This window comes from Cydia splendana, chromosome 6 (assembly GCF_910591565.1).
Source record: "Cydia splendana chromosome 6, ilCydSple1.2, whole genome shotgun sequence".
Taxonomy (NCBI): Eukaryota; Metazoa; Arthropoda; class Insecta; order Lepidoptera; family Tortricidae; genus Cydia; species Cydia splendana.
The window spans coordinates 6,825,703-6,847,916 of NC_085965.1; the positions used below are offsets into that span (position 1 = coordinate 6,825,703).

Consider the following 22,214-nt stretch of genomic DNA (forward strand, 5'->3'; position numbering starts at 1 on the left):
ATAAGTATCATTTACTAATACATCAATTATTTATTTCTCAACATTATCATTTTTTTGGTTCAGTCCGAGGTGTGTTCGATCGAGTAGGTAGAAGGTAGTCCGCCGTACGTCCGTTAAGGACGCAGCTATAACTGAGAACGAGAAAAAGATATGCTGACCGGACCAATGTCGCGGTCCGGTATACCCGTCTGTTATAGCTTCTAGGTTCCAAGCAGTTTTAACCGTTTTATAAAATATGACCCACCTACACTTCCGTATCCGCATTTCTCCGAATCAAAATACGAATGCCGAACGTGAATAACTTAATAAGAAAAGGTAATAGCTGGTAATAGGGTAGATAGATATTTGCTGAGGGTCGAATGGATTTTTCCGAGTTTGAAGTTAAGCGACACAATTTACGAGTGCAAGGTCAAAGCTAGTAGGTATAGGTTTATTTATTTACCTACTTTGACTAAAAACAATTACTTCTTTATCGTTGAAGTTTATTAAAGTGTAGGTACCTACCGATGAAGATAAGTAGGTATAGTTGGTCAAACCAATTTGTCAATCAATAAGAACCAGGAAAACTATACTCATCCTTTTCTTTTGGGTCCTAGTACTAGTGTAAGACAAAGATAGTATGATTCTCTCTGTCTATGATTGAAATGAGACAGTCCTATGACAAACTATATATGTTGTTTGAAACACTCGCTCGTGTACGGAATTTTACAGACTGATTTACCTTAAGTAAATAATTTCTGTTAGATAGGGTATGAATGGGATATGATTTTGGGTATTAAAAAAACAGTACAAAAAAATAAATATTTTAAATGTTTTATTGTATTTATACATCATAAATCATAACTTAGATAAATAACAAAACATCTATCAGCAAATAAAAAAATCGCTAAACAAAAATATTTTCAATTTCTAAATATAATTCTTGTATTATCTAAACCTATAAAATGACAAATATTTTACATGTTACACATTTACATACGTTACAAAGGCCATAAGAATGGTTTATTTAAAGAACTACACCAAATGAAAGGTGAATTTAAAATGAAGACTAATAATTTGCCTATCAATTATGAAACATAAATTGCAATGTTTGATCGGTAAATACAATAAACTTGAAATATTGATGAAAATGAAAAGCGTGAATATATCATATTATATTATAGTAAGTTATAATATAAAAACATTTATTATACTATCAATATTATAATTTCAGAAACGCTATATCTTACTGTGAATTCTAAGTGCTTTTTATTATTGCGTATTAATTTTACGTTACGTACAGATGATCGCCAGTCATTTTAATAATCTCCTATACAGGCCTCTCATATACGATCAATTTTATTGCACAATATAATCTACCGACTACACTGCTATTATGAGGCCGAAATCAACTTGTAGGTAGGGCAATAAAAATAGTGAGAGGGCCGCACGCCGATTTGCAACTTGCATGCATATTTAGGCCCCGTATGTCAAAACATAAAACATATATGTTCCTGCCTAATCGAATTTTATAGATTCAACTATTGACAGCCAGGCTACATAAAATGAGTCAGGTAGACAATATTGTCAATAATGCTCCGTCTTCACACTTGGAAGTTTTACTTCCATAAGCATTTAAAATGAGATAGCAATAATTTCTCATTCTAATATACAACTGTGTCCCTATCTCTCTATATGATTAAAACTTAGCAAGTGAATAAAACTTCCAAGTGTTGTCTATGGGCCCTAGCACTTCATTAGCAGTGTTAATCAAAGCTGATGAGTTCCGCTGTGTTGTTGTTGCTCTCCGACTTGACAGGCGTTTGTGGTTGAGTCTGTGGTTGGTTCTGATTGGGCGGCAGCTGATTGGGCGGCGGCGCCGGCTGGCCATTGGTGAAGTTTTGTGACGGCACTTTAATTGGTTGGCCTTGGTTGTTTGGCATTTGTTGAGGCGGTACTTGCTGACCGGGCGCCATTTGCATGGCCGGGTTTTGAGGCATGGTCGGATTTTGAGGCATCGTCGGATTTGGAGGCATTTGTTGCCCTTGAGACATTTGTTGAGGCATTTGACCCATTTGCTGTATCATCTGCGGATTTTGTCCTAACTGGCCCATGTGGATGGGCGTTTGTCCCGCGTTCATCATTGACTGTTGAGGAAGGCTCTGTGGTTGCTGGCCTTGAATGTTCATTTGCTGTCCTGGCACAGGTTGCCCGTGCATTGACATAGACTGCATGTTTTGTGGTATCTGCTGTATATTCTGATTATTATTAGGTTGCGGCATACTTTGGTTTGGTGCTTGCTGTCCCGGTAACGACATGGGTTGCCCCGGCAATTGGGGTTGCTGCATATGAGGTTGCTGACTATTTGGTTGGTTCATCGGAAACTGTGGGTTTTGGCCTTGCATCATGGGCATTCTCATGTTTGACAATTGCATTCCGAGCATCGGGTTAGCCTGTGTTAGTTGAGGCTGGTTTGGTTGTCCGAGAGACATAGAAGCCATCATGGATGTTGGCGGTTGGTTCTTTGGCTGTGCCTGTCCATTTTGCTGTACTTGCCCTGGGAACATTTGTGGCACGCTCTGCCCAGGTTGGGCCATTCTCATCTGATGTTGATGCATCATCATTTGCTGTATTTGCTGCGGGGTCATGTTTGGTCGGATGTGGGAAGTCATTGGAGCTTGGCTCATGGTCATAGCTGAGGTGGGCATGGCGAAGGCATTGCTGTGTTGAGGCAGGGACTGTGACATTGCTGCAATTTGGTTGGCGTTGAGAGCCATGGCTTGGGATATCTGAGGTTGACCGGTTGGGGGGATAGTACCGTCTGTGGTCTGCGGGATCATCTGGTGGAACTGTGGGTTGGCGTAGATGGGTTGGTTGGGGAAGCCGGGCTGGTACTGCTGCATGGTGACTCCTGGCATGAAGAAACCGGTGCCTGATGCCATCATGTATTGGTGTTTCTGTTGTTCCTGTCTCATTTGCATCTCTCTCTCTTGTTCCTGAAAGGAGAAAAGACTTAATAAAAACACTGCACATTCTAGAATAGTTCATTAAAATTTATATTATAATTTATTAACTCCGACATAGTAACGACGCCAATGCTTTAACGACTGCTAGCTAAAGGGGCCCACTGATTAACAGTCCGCCGGACGGTATCGGCCTGTCAGTTGTTCGGAACTGTCAAAATTGCAACAGGCCGATACCGTCCGGCGGACTGTTAATCAGTGGGCCCCTTAAGGGTGGTATTCCATCTATCCAATATTTTGGTCCAATGTGTATTTGCATCTCACATCTTGCTTAATGAGAGAGTGAGACGCAATGCACATTGGACAGGTGGAATACCACCCTAAACAGCAGTGATTGTATGCAACACCACCCAACTAGAATAACTATAGAACTCTGACCAGAGCTCAAAAATGACCTCACGTTTTATTGACCAATCACAACTTTTAATTAAATATTCACATTGTGTATTGCGTAATTCAAAGCTACGGGGATACGGAAGCTATAGAAGAGATATTAGTCAGAAAAGTATCAGTCATATCAACCGTTTTTTGAAGTCAAAAATGTACTAAGAGCTTCGTCTATACATATTCGCTGTCGCTGTACCCAACACGAATGGAATTCTCCTATACCTGCACCCTCTGAAGCGCGAGCTGGCGCTGATACTGCAGATACTCGTGCTTCTTCTTGCGCATGGCCTGCAGCTTGGCGGCCATTTGCATCTGTCTCTGTCGCTCGGCGGCCTCGGCCTGCGCGGCTAAGCGCGCCGCGTGCTCGGCGCGGAGCGTGTCGAGCGCTGCGCGGCTGTCGCGGATTTGGTTTATTTTGTCCTGAAAGAGTATATCGTACGTACATGATTTAATTACACTATTTTCGATCATGATGTATGCCGAATGGATTTCCAACTTATATCGTTTAAAATTATGGCTATGGCTCCGAACAATTGGATTTTTGGGAAGTGTTGTGAAAAACACTGTAACACGATATTAATTATTAGGAAAGTAATTACGAACAAAATTGCAAGAAGCGTAGTTAGTCCAAGCTAAGTTGGCAGCGATTTTGATAGCCCAGACTGTGCAAGGGTTATTTTAGAAGTCAAACTTCTATGAAATTAAGTCGTTATAACACTCGCATAGTCTGGGCTATCAAACTCGCTGCTAATACTTAGCTTGGTCTAACTCTAAGTTCAAAAAATCCAGTGAAAGATTCAAATGTCAGTGACAGTGTCGTGTGGACAAAAGAACTTTACAAAACTATTTAGAATCAGAAGTCTAAATATGTCGGCTTCTCAATATGACAACTAAGCCTGAAAAGCAAAGCTCATTTTTACCATTATTTAACTGAAGAATGTTTAAAGGGTCCCACAGATTACCAGTTCGCCGGACGATATCAGCCTGTCAATTATTCGCCACTGTTACCAGTGTTACCTTTTGCGATTAACTGACAGGCTGATATCGTCCGGCGAACTGGTAATCTGTGGACCCCTTAATACCTGAAGGCTTTCGAGATACACTCGCTTGTCATCCTGCTGTTGAATGTAGCGCAGTAGCTGGGAGTGCATCGCGGTTATGTTCATGAACAGGGACTGTACGGATGTGTCGTTCGCGATGGATCGGCCTCTGTATAAAAATAACACAATAAAATATTAACAACTAAGGTGTCATTCTATGGAACTTGCTAACTATGTAAACAAACCGCCATATTGAAATTGTCTCTGAATTATAAATTTACTAGTGATTTTTGTTTACATAGTTACCAATTTCCATAGAATGACACTTTAAAAGATAATACGCAAATAGTCCTAATGAGTATACATAACTTGTTTTTAAGAAAGCCAACGTTGTATTGACTTATGTAATTGTTAGTAATTTAGGGGTATTTTATCTAGGTCTGTACTATATGGTATGCGGGACCGTGGACCGTACCAAAAATAACAAAAAATACAGCTAGTAAGTATATAAAAAAATAGCTAGTATGTATATACATTTCACTCGATTATATACGGTGGCTAAAACATAACTGCATTCCCGTTGCCAGGGAGGTTTTATTATTATACTGAGCAACTTTTACTATGGGACCAACCCCGAAATAGACAATTTATCTTATCTTATATTATATTATCTTTATCTTATCTTATCATCCCGTATATTCTGGCAATCCCAATTTGTAAGTAGAAACAAGCGCAAAATTCTAATTTTGTATTCAAGACTCCCACATCAATATAACGTACCGGGAAGAGTTACTCTTCATTCGGTTAACAAAAATCTCGACTTGTGACTTGAGTTTTTCCACGAACTCGTCAATTTCTTTGTCCTCATTGTCGTCCTCTTGCGCCTTGCTTGTGGCTGGCTTGATATATTCCTGAATAAAAATGTATATGTTTAGTTACAGACATGCTCGAAGGACCTACTTAGAATAAGACGCGTAAGGTGTGCCCAATATTGTAGGCGAACAAATTTACTACTGAAATTAATGTCGGGGACATCAAAGATTGGCCGGGAAATAATCGATCTTTCTTTAATCCCAGCTTCGAGTTTTGAAGACTCGATCACAGAATCGATAAGAGTATTATAAGTACAAATAATTTTTAGGTATAGTGGTCTAACAAAACCGAATTTAGCAATTCAGTTTAGGTCCTAAACAGAATCGCAATAAGGACATGGTAAGGCCCCTGTACCTCGGAGGTGTCGCTGGTGGTGTGTGAGATGGGTGCGGTGGACGCGCTCTGGCTGGAGATGCGCTGCTCCCAGTAGCTGCGGTCCAGGTAGCGGGACAGTTCAGGGTTCTACTGGTGAACTTATATAGCTCCGTCCTTTAGTGATTCAGTTTAGGTCCTAAACAGAATCTCAATAAGGACACTATGGTAAGGCCCCTGTACCTCGGAGGTGTCGCTGGTGGTGTGTGAGATGGGTGCGGTGGGCGCGCTCTGGCTGGAGATGCGCTGCTCCCAGTAGCTGCGGTCCAGGTAGCGGGACAGCTCAGGATTCGACTGGTTCGCGTGCTCTGGAGACGCGCTCACGGATGACGGGGTTGGCGATACTGTAATAACAATAAAATTTATATGAATGGTCAAATTGACAATATCAAACGAATAGGGAATATTACGCAAAACTCTGCGTAGGGGGCGCCACTACCACTATCCATCACAATCTAGGGGTCTACCGCGAAACAACTTTATCTAACTAATCTCTTTATCACTCTTGCATATTCGAGCGATAAAGAGGCAGATAACTAAATTTCGATTTTCACGTTTCCCGGTAGGCCCTTGTTAACAAAATGCATCAATGACATATTTTACTGTGTGTAAAAACTTGCCAAAAAACAGTTTAAGGCACATGTATAAGTTACTCTATGGTTTACTAGCTAGCTTAGTGCTGCACTCTGGCGGCAGAACATTGCAGTAATACCCCCTATTATTCCAATTTTAGACACAGGTAACAGACCTTATGCTACTTCTTCGGACTGCGATTTCGCATTCACAAGTTTCATGTGTAAACTGTAAATAATTGATTTTAATTAGTTTTTTTTTCTCCTGTAATGTTCTGCCGCCAGCACTAGCGCCTATCGTAAACCATAGACATCCATAATAAAATATGACATTGATGCATCAAGGCGGTTTGTTTACAAAGGGCCTACCGGAAAACGCGAAAATCGAAATTTAGTTATCTGCCTCTTTATCGCTCGAATATGCAAGTGATAGAGAGGTTAAATAACGTAATTTTGATTTACTTGTTTCGCAGTAGACCCTCAAATTGTGATGGATTGTGGTAGTGGCGCCCCCTACGCAGAGTTTCGCGTAATATTCCCTATTCTAAGAACATCAACACCATGGTTGCAACGAATAAATAATTTAGGATTAATGAAATAAATTACCAGTAGGGTGCGTCACAGGGTCGGGCGCGATGTGCGAGCGGGAGCGCGTGCGTTCCTTCTCTTTCTGCTCGGCCTCTGATTGGCTGAGCGCGAGCGCCAATTGTAATTCTTCTTCTTCTTGCAGGTCCTGCTCGGATTTGCCGGGACGTTTCTGCTTTCAAATTGAATAGTAATTATCTAATTACTAATTATAAGTATGTCTTTATTCTGGATAATGTTCCTAAGTGTATTGCGTCTCACATTTTGCTTTAATGAGAGAGTGAGACGCACTGACATTGGACAAAGAAATTGGACAGGTGGAATACCACCCTGGCAAAAGCCCACGCTGTGCAAAAGTATCTACAGCCCTTGAATATTTTTCCAAATAGTGATAAATCTCTACAGTTCTCGTTCACAATTATTTGCTAGTGTAATTATTCTACATATTTTAAGGTATTAGACATTGGTTACACGCTAATTCTAGAGTCAGTTCAGTCCATCATTCTGGTCAGAATGACGAGAGAATTATCGTGTAACACTCGGACTGATGAAAATTTAATATTTTAGATAATATTCGTCAGTCCATTTTGAATGACAGAAAACTGAAAGGAGACAAAGTCACTACATTAGACAAGACTAAATGACTGTGTTGCGTTCTGTGTCCAAACGGCGACTGTGTCGTAATTTTATCAGTCTGTTGTCAGTCTGGACTGATCGTGTAACCGTGTCCATTTTCCATCATTCTGGCATCAGTCAAAACTCAAATAAGTTTTATGACTGAACTGACGCCAGAATTAGCGTGTAACCGATGTCTTAGAAAATAGAATAAATACTTTTGGCGCCCAATCTGATTCGCTACTATAAATGCCGACCGAACCAGGCGTAGGAAATGGGTAATATAGGTATATAGAGAATACATTACTAATACTCGTAAGAGTCGTAAGATAGCTCTTTATAATTTATTTTAGCATTTTTTTTATTCTGTGGATAGATGGAATTCCTAAAAAAAGAATTTTACTCTTTGTTTCGAGTTTAACACTTTCGCAACCAGGCATAATTTCAAACAATACCCCAGAAACCGACAGTACTCGCTAGTCGGGCAACGACGTGCAACTCAATGCCGCACGCCGCGAACCCGCTAGTCGGGCAAGCGGCGGACGCTCAGGGCTGTGCCAAGTAACTTTCGCATAAGTACGTGGATAAAATTAAATCTGCTGTCTCATCTGTTTAGGCTCCCCGTTTTGTTCTTCTCCTAATTCTAAGTCCAATTGATACATACCCGTGTATGCAATTTCACGTAACCAACTAATAAGAATTTTTATTTTGTAATCGCATTAGGTAAAGTAAATAAAAATACAAAGTGAAGTAATAAAATATAATAATCAACTGTACCAACTTTTCGACCACATGATAATCAGAAGACTTACAATTTTTTCTGTTAGTGGCAGTGGCAGCCCTGAGGTAGTGAAGATGCAATGCTTGCCCGCCTGTCGGGCACTTCGGCGTCGCGTGTAGGTTTATAGCTCTTGCCCGACTAGCGGGTATGCCGGCATCTGAGTAAAGTTTACGAGTGCCCGAGAGTCGGGTATGCGGTGTCGAATGTGTTAAATTTATTTGTTTCTGATTTATGTTGAGAGGGGACAATTAGAAAAACATCACCAGCGGCAGCGGCGGTAGCATGGTGGCGTTTTTATCGCCTGTCGGGTCATGCGTCACTTTCCCACTTAAGTACATACTTGTTAGAACATGACAGGCGATAAAAACGCGACCACATTACTGCCGCAGCACTTTTGCTGCTTGCACAGTTTCATTTTTGGGATAACTGAGAAGTCTGAGAATGTTTTGTTCCATTCGCCCTACTAAGGGGGGGATCAATTTAATTTGACTTAGCGCCCCTTGCACCATCCGACTAACTCGGGGTTAACCTGTTAAACCGTTAACCCAGGGTCAAATTGTACTGGTAACCAGGGCAACTCCAGGTTTAACCGGTTATCCTCGGGTTAGTGAATGGTGCAAGTGGCCCTTAAAGAATTACCTGTAACTTCAGCAATCCCAAAAAAAATTATGTCCCGATTGCATTTAAAGAACAGTTGATTAATGGGTAGAGAAAACAACAATATTAAGTTAGAAAACTTTTAATAAAGTGAGTTAAAGTTAACTTACACAATTACTAAACCAATCATTATTATGTATGTAATGACATATAAATGGAAAACATTATTACAATATGTTAAACTACACAATACAAACTATTTCTAAATTAAAACTACTCAAAATCAATGAAAATGTCATAAAATTTATGTAGAAATTACTAATGACTTGACTAACATTAACATTATTGTCAATCAGTCCACAATCTAAAATCATTAACAATAAAATGTCTATACGTATAACTAGAATGACCACAATATGTTCAATTTCTAAGCATTCCTTCCTCCGGGCAAAAGTGCCGTACCTTTGGCAAAACCACCTAACTGTCCAAAATCTCCTATGGTCCAAAACTAACTTGGAATCCTGGTTCACTTGTGACTATTATTTGAAATACTTAGTTCTGAGGCAACATAGTTTCATGAATGGCGGAAAGCATTTAGAAATTACTAAAAATAATATTGGTATTGGTACTTAATTAAAAGTTGAGGGATTTTATGGTACCATACTTTATACCTTAAACGGCTTAAATGGTCAAAGGAATTTGAAGTTTCTTAAAAAAAAAATGTTTCACCATCTTCCACATTACCACTTTCCTCACTATCATTTATTTTACCATCTTTCCCACCATTAATCATTAAATCGTATCTCTCATGCATTTCATTTTACTTTTCCCGGCTTTGTTGATGATTATGGAGTTCAATCAATAAATTTTTGTGTATTATGGCTCCATCAGGGCTTGATGATTCCGCCAGTGTCGAGGTTGGATAACACACGGCCAGTATGATAAAGATCGTCGGTGATGTATAGACGGTGTTCGGTAGAGTATGGAGTTGTCCGAGTCCATGTGCTTTTTGACAGGTGCGGGTGACAGGAGTCTGTTGTGGTGTTAAGGGATTTCGGGCGGGTAGGTGGGCGACGTTTGGGTAGCAGTCCTAGGAAGACTTCTTCATCATCACTGCTCCTTGAGACATTTTTGGGAGCTTGAGGGGTGTCTTTTTCATCTTCTAATTCATCATAAACAAGAGATTACCCCGAATCAGGTACAACCTTGTGGTTATTTCGCATTGGGAGTTTTCATAGGAATTTTTGGCATCAAGTCCTCGAGAACACTTTCTTTGATAATGTCAGTATCTGAATCACATTCTACTCCCGCTTTATCTTGGTATTCATAAAATGAATTCTCCATTTTTGTCACCCAAATTAGGATAACACTTATTTTATTTCATATACTAATCCAAATCTCCATTTCAACATATTATTGTGTAATGAAATTGCTGCTAAGTAACTTTTTAAAATTTAAACAGTCTCAGCAGAAGCACACGGAACATTACCAACATCAGAGGACCTACACTTCATTTGGCTCCAGATTCACATTATATAACATTATAAAAAGGAAAGTAATGCAAGCGTAATTGTTACAATTAGACATGTGTCGTTCACGAGTGAGTGATTTAAATGAACTGTATCATTTGACTGAACTCACTCACTCTTCAACTCAGTGCAGATTCAACTCGCTCATTTCGCTCAGTAACTAATCTCAGTGTTCCTTGCTCGCTCTTTCCCACTCATGATTTGAATGAGATCCACTGAGCGAAATGAACAAAATGAGTCATACATATCACTGCGAGCGAAAGATATGAATTAATCAGCGCTCAGTGAAGCATTTTGCGCATCTCTAGTTACAATTATGATTGTATACAAACAATCAACTTACTGAAAATAAAATGATACATTTTATACAATAGATTATAGAAATATAAGAATAGACCCGTCCAGCTTTGAAAAGCTCGTTCTGGTTGGGTGCGTCGAAGGGAGAAGGAGTAGAGGCAGGGCTCCAACTCGGTGGTCTGATGCCATACGCGACGCTACGAGCGTCAACATCCAGGGGTCAATACAGCTGGCCCAAGACAGGGGGGTTTGGAGAGCGGTGGTGAAGAACTGCACTCCTGATGGTCACGACCCTCAGCCTTGAGGAACCGACTAAGAAGAATACAATAGATTAATTTCATATACAACCCTACCTACCAAGTTTGTAAGAAGAGGAATAAATGCTATAAAACAATGTGATCATTCTAGTATGCTAGCCTATTAATGTTGCTTCAATCTCCTAATAAATTTAGGGGTTTCTGGCACAGTGAGTGTAGCCACAGATCTTTCCGGAACAAATGGGTGGTGAACAACAGGAACTGGTTTTGGATGGTGCACCAGTTTAGCCCTCAGTTCAGCATTAGCTCGCTCCTCTGCCTCTTGAATCTCCTTCTCTCTCTGTTGTCTAAGCCTCTCTTGTGCCTCCTCCTTGTCTTTCATAATCTTATCAAACCTCTCCCTATCAACTGCCCTCTTTTCTGTTGTAAGCTGGAACGGAGCCGGTTTTACAAGTTGCACTGGCTTTAATACAGGTTTGAAAGGTTCTTTGTACAATACTACAGGAGGTTTGGCTTCAAATTTGAAGCGGTTCTCTTTATTTTCCGAGGATGCTGAAGATGAACCACATTTGACTGTAGTGACTTGCATTCGCTTCTTTACAGCTCCTGGCAGCGGTTGCGCTTTAAATTGACACGCTTGTTTGCGCTCCTCTTCAAGTTGTTTTCTAATTCTCTCTTTGTGACGGCGCTTGATTTCTTCATCTCTCTTTTCAAATGAAAATGGCTCTACCACTAGGGGTCCAAGACGGGCTGGCTTTTCAACTGGCTTGGTTGGTTTAGGTGCAGAGTTGTGTGTCTGCGGGGGTGGTTTGTAGTGGAACTTCGGAGTGACAGGTATTGTGACTGGAATTGCCTGTTTTGGACAGACCTGTGGTTTCTCAAGTATGTGTTTGGGTGCAGGACGCGCTTTGAATACAGGAACATGTACGGGTGATTGAGCTAATTTTTTATTCACTTCGGTCAAGTGGAATGGTTCAGGAACCGTTGGCGTTTTCTTTGGCACCTCAGGAAGGTTTCTACACCCTTCAATCACTGATTTTGGAATTGGATTAGCTTTAATCTTGAATTTTTTGATTTCCTCTGCTTCCATCTCTTCTTTTTCTTTTTGAGACATAACGTGAAGAGGTCGGGAGCGTGCCTTACATCTCAACATGGGTGACTGAGGAATAGTGAGCCCTGACGGCCCTGGAGCTACACTAGAACGGAATGCTTGAGGTCGACTAGAATGGAAGCGATTTGGCGTATCTCTCTGATAATGATAAACTGCTTCAGCCATTGATACAAATTTTGTTTTTGACAGCTCGCCTGTTCCTGTAACTCTACGGTGCCTGTGGTCTGCATGTTCATGATATCCTAGTTTTATTAGGTCCGAAGTAAGTGAAGTTATGTCGTTCATAGACATAGATTTCCTCATTCCTCCATATTCGAGTTTAATTGAATCATCCAAATTGTTGTGATCGCCGAAGTCTTCCTCAATTGGAGTAACTGGCTCGTCCTTTATGTGTAATTTGCCGGTTGGCGTAAAGTATGTATCACCACGATAACTTGTCACGTAATTTTTAGACATTTTTAATAAACTACACTCCAAAAAAACAGTTTTTCAACGCTTAACAAAATACTATCATCAAAATATTGTCTGTACGTCGTTAAAATTCAAAAGATTTGTTGAAAGAAGAAGCTAGTTTTCTTTTCAGTGCAAAAGTCTACCTTGGATTCAAATCAATTGGCCAATACAGTGTTGCCATACCAAAGTAAAAACCGGTAAATCCGTAGTGATGTGCCAACGCTGTTTCAGTTATGTTGTAGCATATCGTTAGTTATTGTGTGGAGACGACTTATCTATGCCTCAAACGCAACTGTCAGATTTGATAACCTTGATCACAATTTGCGTTCGAAGCGTTTGTTGTGAGTGATTTATGTACGTTTCTTAATATTTCACTAATTATTACGTCCGAATTGTGTTTAAACTAACTATAATATACTTGATAACGTAGTAGGAAATCTATCTATCGCAAAAAATGGCTCAATCGTCGTTACCAAACCCAAACACGCTGTTGCCGCTAGAATTAGTGGACAAATGCATAGGTTCCCGAATTCACATTATTATGAAAAACGACAAAGAAATGGTGGGAACACTACAAGGATTCGACGATTTTGTGAACATGTTACTTGATGATGTAACGGAATACGAATCGACGCCGGAAGGAAGAAAAATAACCAAATTGGACCAAATTCTACTAAATGGAAATAACATTGCAATGTTGGTGCCGGGTGGTGAAATGCCAGGAGAAAATTACGAAGCCCAGTGATATTTATAACATAAATAAGTTAATAAAATAAGTTTTCTAACATATTTGTAATAATTTAGCAGATGCCTATAAAATCCCATAATTTAATTAGAAAGAGTTATTTAACTTCACTTCATAAGCTTCTTGTTTTTAGTGCAGTTCGTTCTTTTAATATAGATACTACAAAAGTTATTAGAAAATAGTAGTAGCACTTTTGCCACAATAGTCTGATCCAATACTTTTGATGCTGACTGTACATGTACACAGCTGCTAAAATGCATACCCACTTAATAAATGGAATTCATTCATAGTGGGTATGCACTTTTGCAGCTCACTGTACATTCACATGCTGCTGTACAGTCAGCAGCAGAAGGGCTAAGCAGGTGAGGTGTTTATAATTACCTTCACATGCTCTTATTCTTTCAACAATAAACTCGCGTCAAGATAATTTTGAACACCTGGCCCGCTTAGCAACTTCTGCTGCTGACTGTACATTACTAAATATTCTCCAGATAAAATGATGATTTTATTGAAACAACACTAAAAATCTGTAATAATAAGTGTGCATACCTGTGGCTGTGCTGCAGCAGGGCCATAGTCACTGGAGGTGTCAACTATCTCCAGCTTCGCTGTTGAGGTCGGCGGGCGGCTCACCTTGTCATAGCAAGCATCGCAAACTCGAACCTGAGTAAAACATAAAGCTACAATAGCTTTCAGGCCCAAAAACCAAGATTTCGTACAAATTTTGACCGCATTAAAAATTAAAATAAGGCCTGGTTTGAAAGTGGTACCAGTAAAGGAGTAATGTTTCATTTCAATAAAAATACATCAACAGAAGACTACATCATAATTAAAAATTCAAACATGCATGTTTTTCAACCAAAAGATAACTTAAATGCAGTTAAAAATCATTCTTATTGCCAAAAAATTTTGGTACTGTTGCACTATTATCATATAGTAGTAGTAGTAGTAGTAAAATACTTTATTGTACAAAAAGAAACATAAAACATGAAAGAACACACATCATTAGTACAAAGGCGAACTTATCCCTTTCAGGGATCTCTTCCAGTTAACCCTTGAGCAATTACCAAAACCCACATAATTAAAAAGTATGTAGGTCCACCTATCATTTAAGTTTGTCCCATTTTAGTAATTTGAGTACATAACCCATTTTAAACCTACCTCCTTCTCAATACCGAACTTGGGCAAGGTGGAACTCTTCGAGCTGCACTGCTGACAGAACACCTGCCCGCAGGCTCGGCAGTGGTGCCGACGCACCATCAGGGAGAAGGCAACTCGGCATCTGTGTACATTTGTGTTGGGTAAGTATGGTATCACAACACAAGAATCAGAGAAAAACCCAAGGTAACCGACGCTCTTACCCATGCTCTCAAGCTTAAGTGATGGACCATACAAACCACAAAATGGAAGGGACCACACGGAAAACGCCCCCCCCCCCGGCAGGCCGAAGAAACGCTGGTCCGAAGACATTACCCAAATAGCCGGAAAACATTGGATGGAGACAGTAGAAGACAGAGAAAGATGGAAAAAACTGGAGTAGATGTTGCTAAGCGGATGAGGTGTTCATAATTACCTTGACACGCTCTTATTCTCTTAACAATAAAGTCGTGTCAAGATCATTGTGAACACCTGGCTGCTGACCACTGAGTTTCAAGTACTGATAGCTAGGATTCTCCAGACACATACTTTATTGGTTTTCTAGTTAACAGGTTAACGGGGAAACCTGTCAAAGATCAGATATTGCTGTGATAGAGGAAATCCTTAATATATTGTAAAAAAAAAAAAACATTTTATCTTTATTTTGTCTGATTTCAGCAATTTTGCTGTCCATAAAATTAGCAAATTAAATTGGAAATGTCATACATGTGCACATATAGCAAGAAAAGCCTTTTAATCGGGGTAAAAATTCGTTCCATATACAAACCTATGGCACACTTCACCGTCAGCCCATTCCGGGGCAGTGTCAGCGGAGAACATGGCATCTGACTCCTTCAGCGGTGGAAACTTGTATCCTTCGGCTTTCAGAATATTCACCGTGTCCTGTTGACAACCATTCTATTTTAGTTCTAACCGCTGCTAAAATTACTCCTAAAATCACTAATAATATTATTGGTTCTCTAAAGGCTATTTGCACCATGCACTAACCCGGGGTTAACCGGTTAAACCTGGAGTTACCATGGTTACCAGTGCAATTGGACACTGGGTTAACGGTTTAACCGGTTAACCCCAGGTTAGTGGGACTAAGTGGCAGTGGCGCCGCCTGCCCGCCTGTTGTCATCGCATTTATATATAGGTACCCCATCCCTAATACTAACTATACCTATTAACTTTTCAAAATAACTAACATTTTTCATAAAGAATTAAAGAAAGTATAAGCTCTAAGGTGGAAATGAGTTACATAATTTTTTGAAATTCACCCCTGGTAGGAGAAACAGATCTAACCGAATTCCATGCAGGGAGAACAGTTTCTACCTACTTATTACAGCTTATTACACCATAACGCGAGCAGGTAAAACAGTCAATAATTGAATGAAGATTATGAAGAATATCATACCATTTGAAAGATATTATTTCCTCTTCACTGATTATACTTAAATGAATTTATTTAACTAAACGTACAGCGCCAAGTAGAACACAAAGTGAAAAAATATTTTTTTTAACGAGTCACTGAACAGTTAAAGGACATTGTATTGAATGAATGCTAGTTTCAGTATGACGTTTTGCTTTGTTTAGGTATGACTCACTATCATTGACAGGTAGGTGATAACGCAACTCGCGTCACAAAGTTGTAACTTGTAAACCACACAGACTATGATGATAAAGAAAATATTATACCTACCTATACAGATTCCTGGGGAAACTTAAGACGAAACAGGAGCTGAGCCCGTTTTCAATTTTGAGATTTCAAGGTGAATATTCCAGATGAAGTCGTAGGCAGTAGCTAGTAAGTAGATTAGAAACCATTCGAGAAATAGGACCTTGTGCAAATCTGTCTGCTACTGCCTAGGCACCTACTGTTATCTAAGTAATTGTGAGGTGATAATGTCAATGACCTCATTGGCGTGTTGTTGTCGCTGGTATCTCGTTTGAAATGAAAACACCAGAACTTATAGTTCGGCTAATAAATAGATATTATACTTACCTATTGATCTAGGCGGCTATTTATTATTTAAATTATACCTAAATAAAGCAACACTGCGAGAATTCCAAGTCCCGAGGGGTGACCAAAACTTGGTTGCAGAGTGAAAAATTTTGAAGTCGGTTGATACTTGATTATAAAATCAACAAATACCTAAATAAATTCATATTCATGACAACGACAGTTGTTTTCCAGAGAACCCTCGATACAAATAAACACATTAATAATGAATAATGTTTAACAACTATTACTGTAATGAACTTACTCTTATAAATGGTGCTGTCATTTTTATCACTAGACGTACCTACAAGGTGACTGGGCTCTGAGCAGAGTCAAGTAGTAATGGGGCCTAATTAGATTAGCTGGGTTACTTGTATAAATCAATAAAATAACAGTAGTTTAGGTCAAGAATCCGAATGTACCCGAAGCGCTGGACCAAACTAGCTACAGACTGGGTCCCACAGGATGGATCTCGGGGCAGAGGAAGACCAAAACGGAGATGGCGGGGCGACCTTGACACATTTAGTAAAGAGTGGCGGGAGTGTGCATCGGATAGGACCAAATGGCGGGAAAGTGAAGAGGCCTTTGCCCAGCAGTGGGACACTCCTATAAGCTAATAATAAAAAAACATGTCCAGAAAACATGTTTATTTGGAATAGACGCAATTCTTTTAGCTGTGTGTAGGGTTGCCAGATCGAAAGGCGCTATTATCGGGAAACAATATCAATTTTTCGGGATTTCGGGACTTAAGTCGGGAAAAAAAATTAGAGATGCCACGATTGCCACGATGCCATGATTCGGCAACTATTCGGTATTCGGCCTATTCGGACACTTTGCCCAATATTCGGTATTCGGCCGAATGTTGCCTACTATTCGGCCGAATACCGAATATCTGTTGCAACTACCTAAAAAGAAAAATTACAAAAAAAATTACCGTTAACTAGGTATATTTAATATTCAAAATGTATTTTTGGAAAGTAGTTAAATACGAAGGCACGTTTTTGAGCATTTATCGATTACAAAATATTTTATTTTTATCATGGGTCTGATTTGATTGACTCTAATATACATTCATTAATTCTGTTCAACATAAAAATATATCTTAGCAAACGCAGTGCTTTATTTGATGGCGAACAGTTTGCATAATAATTGTGACTCAAAATGTTCGCATGTCATGCCGAATATTCGGTCGCCGAATATTCTGTAATCGGCCGAGAGAGGGGCCGAATATTCGGTATTCGGCCAAATTCACTATTCGGGGCATCTCTAAAAAAAAATACATTCAAATTAAAGTAATTGTATTAAAAACAACGATATTTTACATTATTGGCACTACGTCAGCTCGCTCGCTCGACGACAGTTCGGAACTTGAAATTATTGTTTTATAACGTGATTAACGTGAAGCTGTTTTTCGGGACAGTTTACACTTTGTCGGGAATCGGGAACACCTGCTAAAAATCGGGAGAATCCCGCCAAATCCCGACCATCTGGCAACCCTAGCTGTGTGCATGAATAGGTATGGATCCTATCCTATAATAGAGTATAAATTCTAAAAAGATTTTTCCAACGCCATGTGTTGTAAGTTGTAAGCTAGAGTTAAGTAATTGAAAGCATACAAAGAAATTAACTGGTGTCATAATTAGAGAATCCGTATCACTACACCTTATAAAACGTCCCCCGCCACGTCTGTGTGTTTGTATGTTCGCGATAAACTCAAAAAGTACTGAACGGATTTTCATGCGGTTTTCTCCTATCAATAGAGCGATTCTTGAGGAAGGTTTAGGTATTTGTTAAGATTTTGTGTAACCCATGCGAAGCCGGGGCCGGTCGCTAGTTATTGTAATAAAAGCAAAATCGGTGACTGGGGCTATTCATAAATTACGTCATTTCAAATTAGGGGGGGGGGGGTCTGGACATCGGATGATGGTAGCATGCAGTAGGAGGAAACGGGGTAATTCGAAGCATGATTTTTGGATGATTTTAGGGGGGGGGGGGGGGGGGGGTTAAAAATAGATGACGTAATTTATGGACAGCCCCTGTTAACTTAAGTGTAAGAATCATATTTTTGTAGCCGATTGTACTCTGTGACCTTAACATTGTTGATCTTTGAACATGATTTCGTCTAGCTAGAATTTGTCAATCAATATTCTGTTAGGGCGGTATTCCACCTGTCCAATTTGGACAAAGAAATTGGATACCACCCTTAGAAGATAGACGCAAGCCTTGCCAAGAAACTAGTTTTATGTACTTGTAGTACTATAAAAATAGATTGTTACAGAAAATGAGAAAGGATGACTCACACTACACTTACATACCTATAAACATAGTACCTAATGTTGGTTGACCCTTTTGATATGATAAAGTAAAGTAAGCATCAAGTACAAGTAGAAATATGGAATATGTAAATTACGTAAAGTGCGCGATTGCACCGAAAACTAGTTTCCTTTCCGAGAGTGCTATTTACCGAGGGCTGACCGCTCAGTCACTTTTAAATACATATGTGGAACAGTATTCCGATTTTAAAATATATTTCGGAGCCTGAGGGCTAAAGTGGCCAAATATATCGTAACTAGCCTTTGTTACTACTTAATATATATATATATATATGGGAGACCGAGCTTTGCTCGGAAAACATATAAAAACTCAAATTCATTGAGCGACTTGCGACAGCGGCAGCGATAACCATAAGTTGGAGCGAGACACAGCGATCGGACCTTTCGTTCTCACCTATGGTTGTCGCTGCCGCCGTCGCGAGTCGCTCAATGTCGTGGCCGAGCCGTTAAGGGATAAGAGAAGAAGATGAGCGATTTTTCGCTCCCGAAAACCCCCTATATACCAAATTTCATCGACATCGTTAGAGCCGTTTCCGAGATCCCCGACAAATATAAATAAATATACATACAATAATTGCTCGTACACAACACAAGAATACAAGAAAGAAGAATATAGAAATAAGTGTGTCCTGATATATTACAAACTCTTGGCTAGACCCCTATATGAGCAAGATCTTCTGGGGGCCTAGCTAAGATGATAATGCCAAGATGAACCATCTAGGCAGCATATAGGCACTACAGGGGTAGTTGAAGACCGTACATCAGTGAAGTCTCTAATAATATTTAAAAACTAAATAAAATTCATATTGCAAGTAGGTATTGCTGATGATAAGAATACTCGTATATTCAAGTGTTTCTAATTAAGATAAATAAGGAGATAATAATGTAAATATGTAAATAATGATAGCCAATTACGATTTGGGTGTTGCTATAGGATAGGAAAACGACAATGACTAATGTGAAGTAGTTACCTAAGCACCTATGATACATTAATTATTATAAAGATAACTATTATTTTCCCTTCTTTATTGTCAATCATGGCTACAGTTACATTTATGACAGTTACATACATTTAGGATTTGGTCTGCGTTCTCTCTCTCTAAACCCAGGGGGGGTTGATTCACAAAGTATCCCATAAACCGACAGAGTCATTTCACAATTTAGAATATCAATAAGTATGGATTTCATTGAGCATTCAATATCACATTACTACAAAAATAAATATATTTGTTATTCAAATTTTTCCTGCAATCCTTTCAAATTTTGAGGATAATTGATCTAAATGCTGACCTACTTTAGATTACCTATTTATTTATAGATCTAGATTATTTATATAGTCACAAATATATTGTGTGTTACTTAAGAACATTACTTTTTATATTTCGTAACATTATAAAGCTGACTTTTGGTGGTATTTTAGCCAAGCTATGTAATATAATATATATTGATTTTAGTCAGACCAATATATTGGGTCCGAAGCATTTTTGAAAGCATTAAAAAATGTTAGTGAAAAACCCTGATGGAATAGTGTTAAGAGCATACCTGTACTGCTCTATATTTCGGATTGTTCCGGAATGCGAATCCCCATGCCTGTATCAGTTCCAAGATCTTGGTACGGAGATTCTCATGTTGGGTAGTCTTTACCAGGTCCCGCAGCATTTCACAGAACGCCTTTGAAGCCACTTCATCATGTATGCCAGAGCCTGTGGTAATGGTAAGAATGTTAAAACTATAGCAGAGCTAATACCAGCATCAGCTGCCTGTCTAAAACGAAATAATAATAATAATGTTATTGTTAATACAGCAGGGTTAAACTGGCTATGGAGGGCACAGGACAAAAACAACTGTCAAGATCTGGAAGAGGCCATTACCTCAGAAACTTCAGAAAGGGTTATGGTGAGAAGCATACTAGATTAGTTTAAGTTACTATAACTAAAATATCTAAATTTCTTTATTAATAAATTATATAAAACATTTTAATTCTTATTTATTTAATAGTAGAGGTAATATTATGAACTTTTCACATACGCCTGGTGAGGTTAAAGAATTCACATAAAGCTTGACTGTATACATATGTTTGATAAATGATGCTAACCAGTGGCATAGGTAGCTAGGTGTGGGTGAAGTTGGCACTTACCCATGGCCTCTCACTTAAGGGGGCCTCTGACTTATTATGTATTGGGAACACACATTGAAGGAATAGGGCCTCGCAGATGTGATTTAGCCTATGGCTAGATAAGTTCACGCTACGCCACTGAAGTTAACTATTGTAACCAAGATCTTATCAAATGTAACATGAGAAGAAAATATAGTTTATGTAATCTAGCTCTGGGCTTGTATGTTAGTTTGTTATTATTGGAACTCTGAAGTGTTGGTTACACCAAACCATTTGTTATTGTTAAAATGTTAGATAAATTTCGTTATATTGAAAATTCTATAGTTCACCGCTGAGTAGTGTTAATCAGTCAATCAATTGCGGTTGGTGCAACTGTCTCTAACTCAGTAATACTAATTGGGCTCCGAGTCATTGCATTATGATATGAAGTAAATGAGTTTACCCTTACCACAGTTTTTTACAACACTCTCAAGGGTGAGCAGTGCAAACATGGCCTGATGCGGGTTCTGAGAGTACAACTTCTTCTTGATGGCAGCAACTGCGTATTTTGGCCTACAAATATTATCACCATAAGACATCACCATCATCATACTATACGAGTAAATAATCATCAAGTAAACTTAAGTTTCGTAGTATATCATACGTACGTGCAATCATTTTGCCGAATCAAATCACATATTTGTAGAATAGTCGGCCAGTCTGGATCCAAACGTAGATTACTTGTGGCTTTGTCTGAAATTAAAAATTTCATAACATTTCGATCATGTATGCAGGAATTTTACAAATACTGTCAAGTTCTCCAATTTTGCTACCGTTACGTCGGCCAAGATAAGTGATTCGTGTTAGAAACTTTTTATACGTAGGAAAGAAAGTGAATCAGAGTAAATTCTACTAGCTAGTGATATCGGGAGATATTGGAATTGTCAACTGAAATACTAGAGTTAATAATAGTTACTGTATAGCATACTATGTATAAAGTGACTCTTAGATACTTACCGAGCAACTTATCAAAATTATTTGCTCGAAACATAATTACTAATATTGTTAAATAGCTTTTGTTTTAGAAAATCAACAGTGATTGATTTGGGACAGAAAAATGACAGCACACTTTTGTCAATTTTATTTTTTTCTAATGTTGGCATTTGCAGTGTTGCCATACTAAATACAGGTAAGTGAAATGTATTTTTCTATGTAAAACGCATTTTCTATAATAATCGATAGTATGTATCGATTTAAAAAATAGACGATATTACAGGCATAAGGCCCCATACACAAGAGAGCTTTTTCAACGCGCGTTAAAAAACGCGTTTGAATGACACAAATGGATACATTGTATTTGTTAAGGCCATAACACACTATCGCACCACACCGCGACCTTGGCGCGGTGCGATAGTGTGTTACCACTTTTAG

At 39.0% G+C, this 22,214-nt stretch overlaps 3 protein-coding genes across 5 annotated transcripts; 1 reads left to right on the forward strand and 2 right to left on the reverse strand.

Moving 5' to 3' along the window:
* Window positions 1–797: 797 nt before the first annotated feature.
* LOC134791285 (hepatocyte growth factor-regulated tyrosine kinase substrate) lies at window positions 798–21,949 on the reverse strand. 3 transcript variants are annotated; one of them, XM_063762281.1, is made up of 13 exons: window positions 21,801–21,949; window positions 21,452–21,536; window positions 21,253–21,356; window positions 20,231–20,391; window positions 15,141–15,256; window positions 14,378–14,498; window positions 13,766–13,879; window positions 6,853–7,003; window positions 5,858–6,018; window positions 5,210–5,340; window positions 4,472–4,598; window positions 3,612–3,809; window positions 798–2,975 (listed from the first exon to the last, which is right to left on the reverse strand). In XM_063762281.1, the coding sequence occupies exons 1-13, from the start codon at window positions 21,832–21,834 to the stop codon at window positions 1,746–1,748; spliced, it is 2,733 nt and encodes a 910-aa protein (XP_063618351.1). In that variant the 5' UTR covers window positions 21,835–21,949; the 3' UTR covers window positions 798–1,745. The 3 variants fall into 3 exon arrangements, with proteins under 3 accessions (XP_063618351.1, XP_063618350.1, XP_063618352.1); XM_063762280.1 differs by having other exon boundaries at window positions 6,853–7,006; XM_063762282.1 differs by lacking the exons at window positions 20,231–20,391; window positions 21,253–21,356; window positions 21,452–21,536; window positions 21,801–21,949 and adding an exon at window positions 15,771–15,883 and having other exon boundaries at window positions 6,853–7,006.
* On the reverse strand, window positions 8,951–12,534 carry LOC134791301 (targeting protein for Xklp2 homolog). Its single transcript, XM_063762309.1, has one exon. It carries the CDS (start codon window positions 12,472–12,474, stop codon window positions 11,071–11,073), a length of 1,404 nt encoding a protein of 467 aa, XP_063618379.1. The 5' UTR covers window positions 12,475–12,534; the 3' UTR covers window positions 8,951–11,070.
* Window positions 12,773–13,260, forward strand: LOC134791324 (U6 snRNA-associated Sm-like protein LSm5). The gene has a single exon (XM_063762339.1). It carries the CDS (start codon window positions 12,926–12,928, stop codon window positions 13,214–13,216), a length of 291 nt encoding a protein of 96 aa, XP_063618409.1. The 5' UTR covers window positions 12,773–12,925; the 3' UTR covers window positions 13,217–13,260.
* Window positions 21,950–22,214: the final 265 nt, after the last annotated feature.

What these genes read in the sequence shown, in the direction of transcription:
- LOC134791301 (XM_063762309.1), bottom strand. Translation starts at nt 12,474, where the DNA reads ATGTCTAAAAATTACGTGACAAGTTATCGTGGTGATACATACTTTACG.
- LOC134791285 (XM_063762280.1), bottom strand. Translation starts at nt 21,834, where the DNA reads ATGTTTCGAGCAAATAATTTTGATAAGTTGCTCG. An exon ending in TAATTTTGATAAGTTGCTCG is followed by an intron (nt 21,537 to 21,800) that starts GTAAGTATCTAA and finishes TTTTAATTTCAG; the next exon opens with ACAAAGCCACAAGTAATCTA. An exon ending in CTGCTGCAGCACAGCCACAG is followed by an intron (nt 7,007 to 13,765) that starts GTATGCACACTT and finishes TCAATTTGAAAG; the next exon opens with CAGAAACGTCCCGGCAAATC.
- LOC134791324 (XM_063762339.1), top strand. Translation starts at nt 12,926, where the DNA reads ATGGCTCAATCGTCGTTACCAAACCCAAACACGCTGTTGCCGCTAGAA.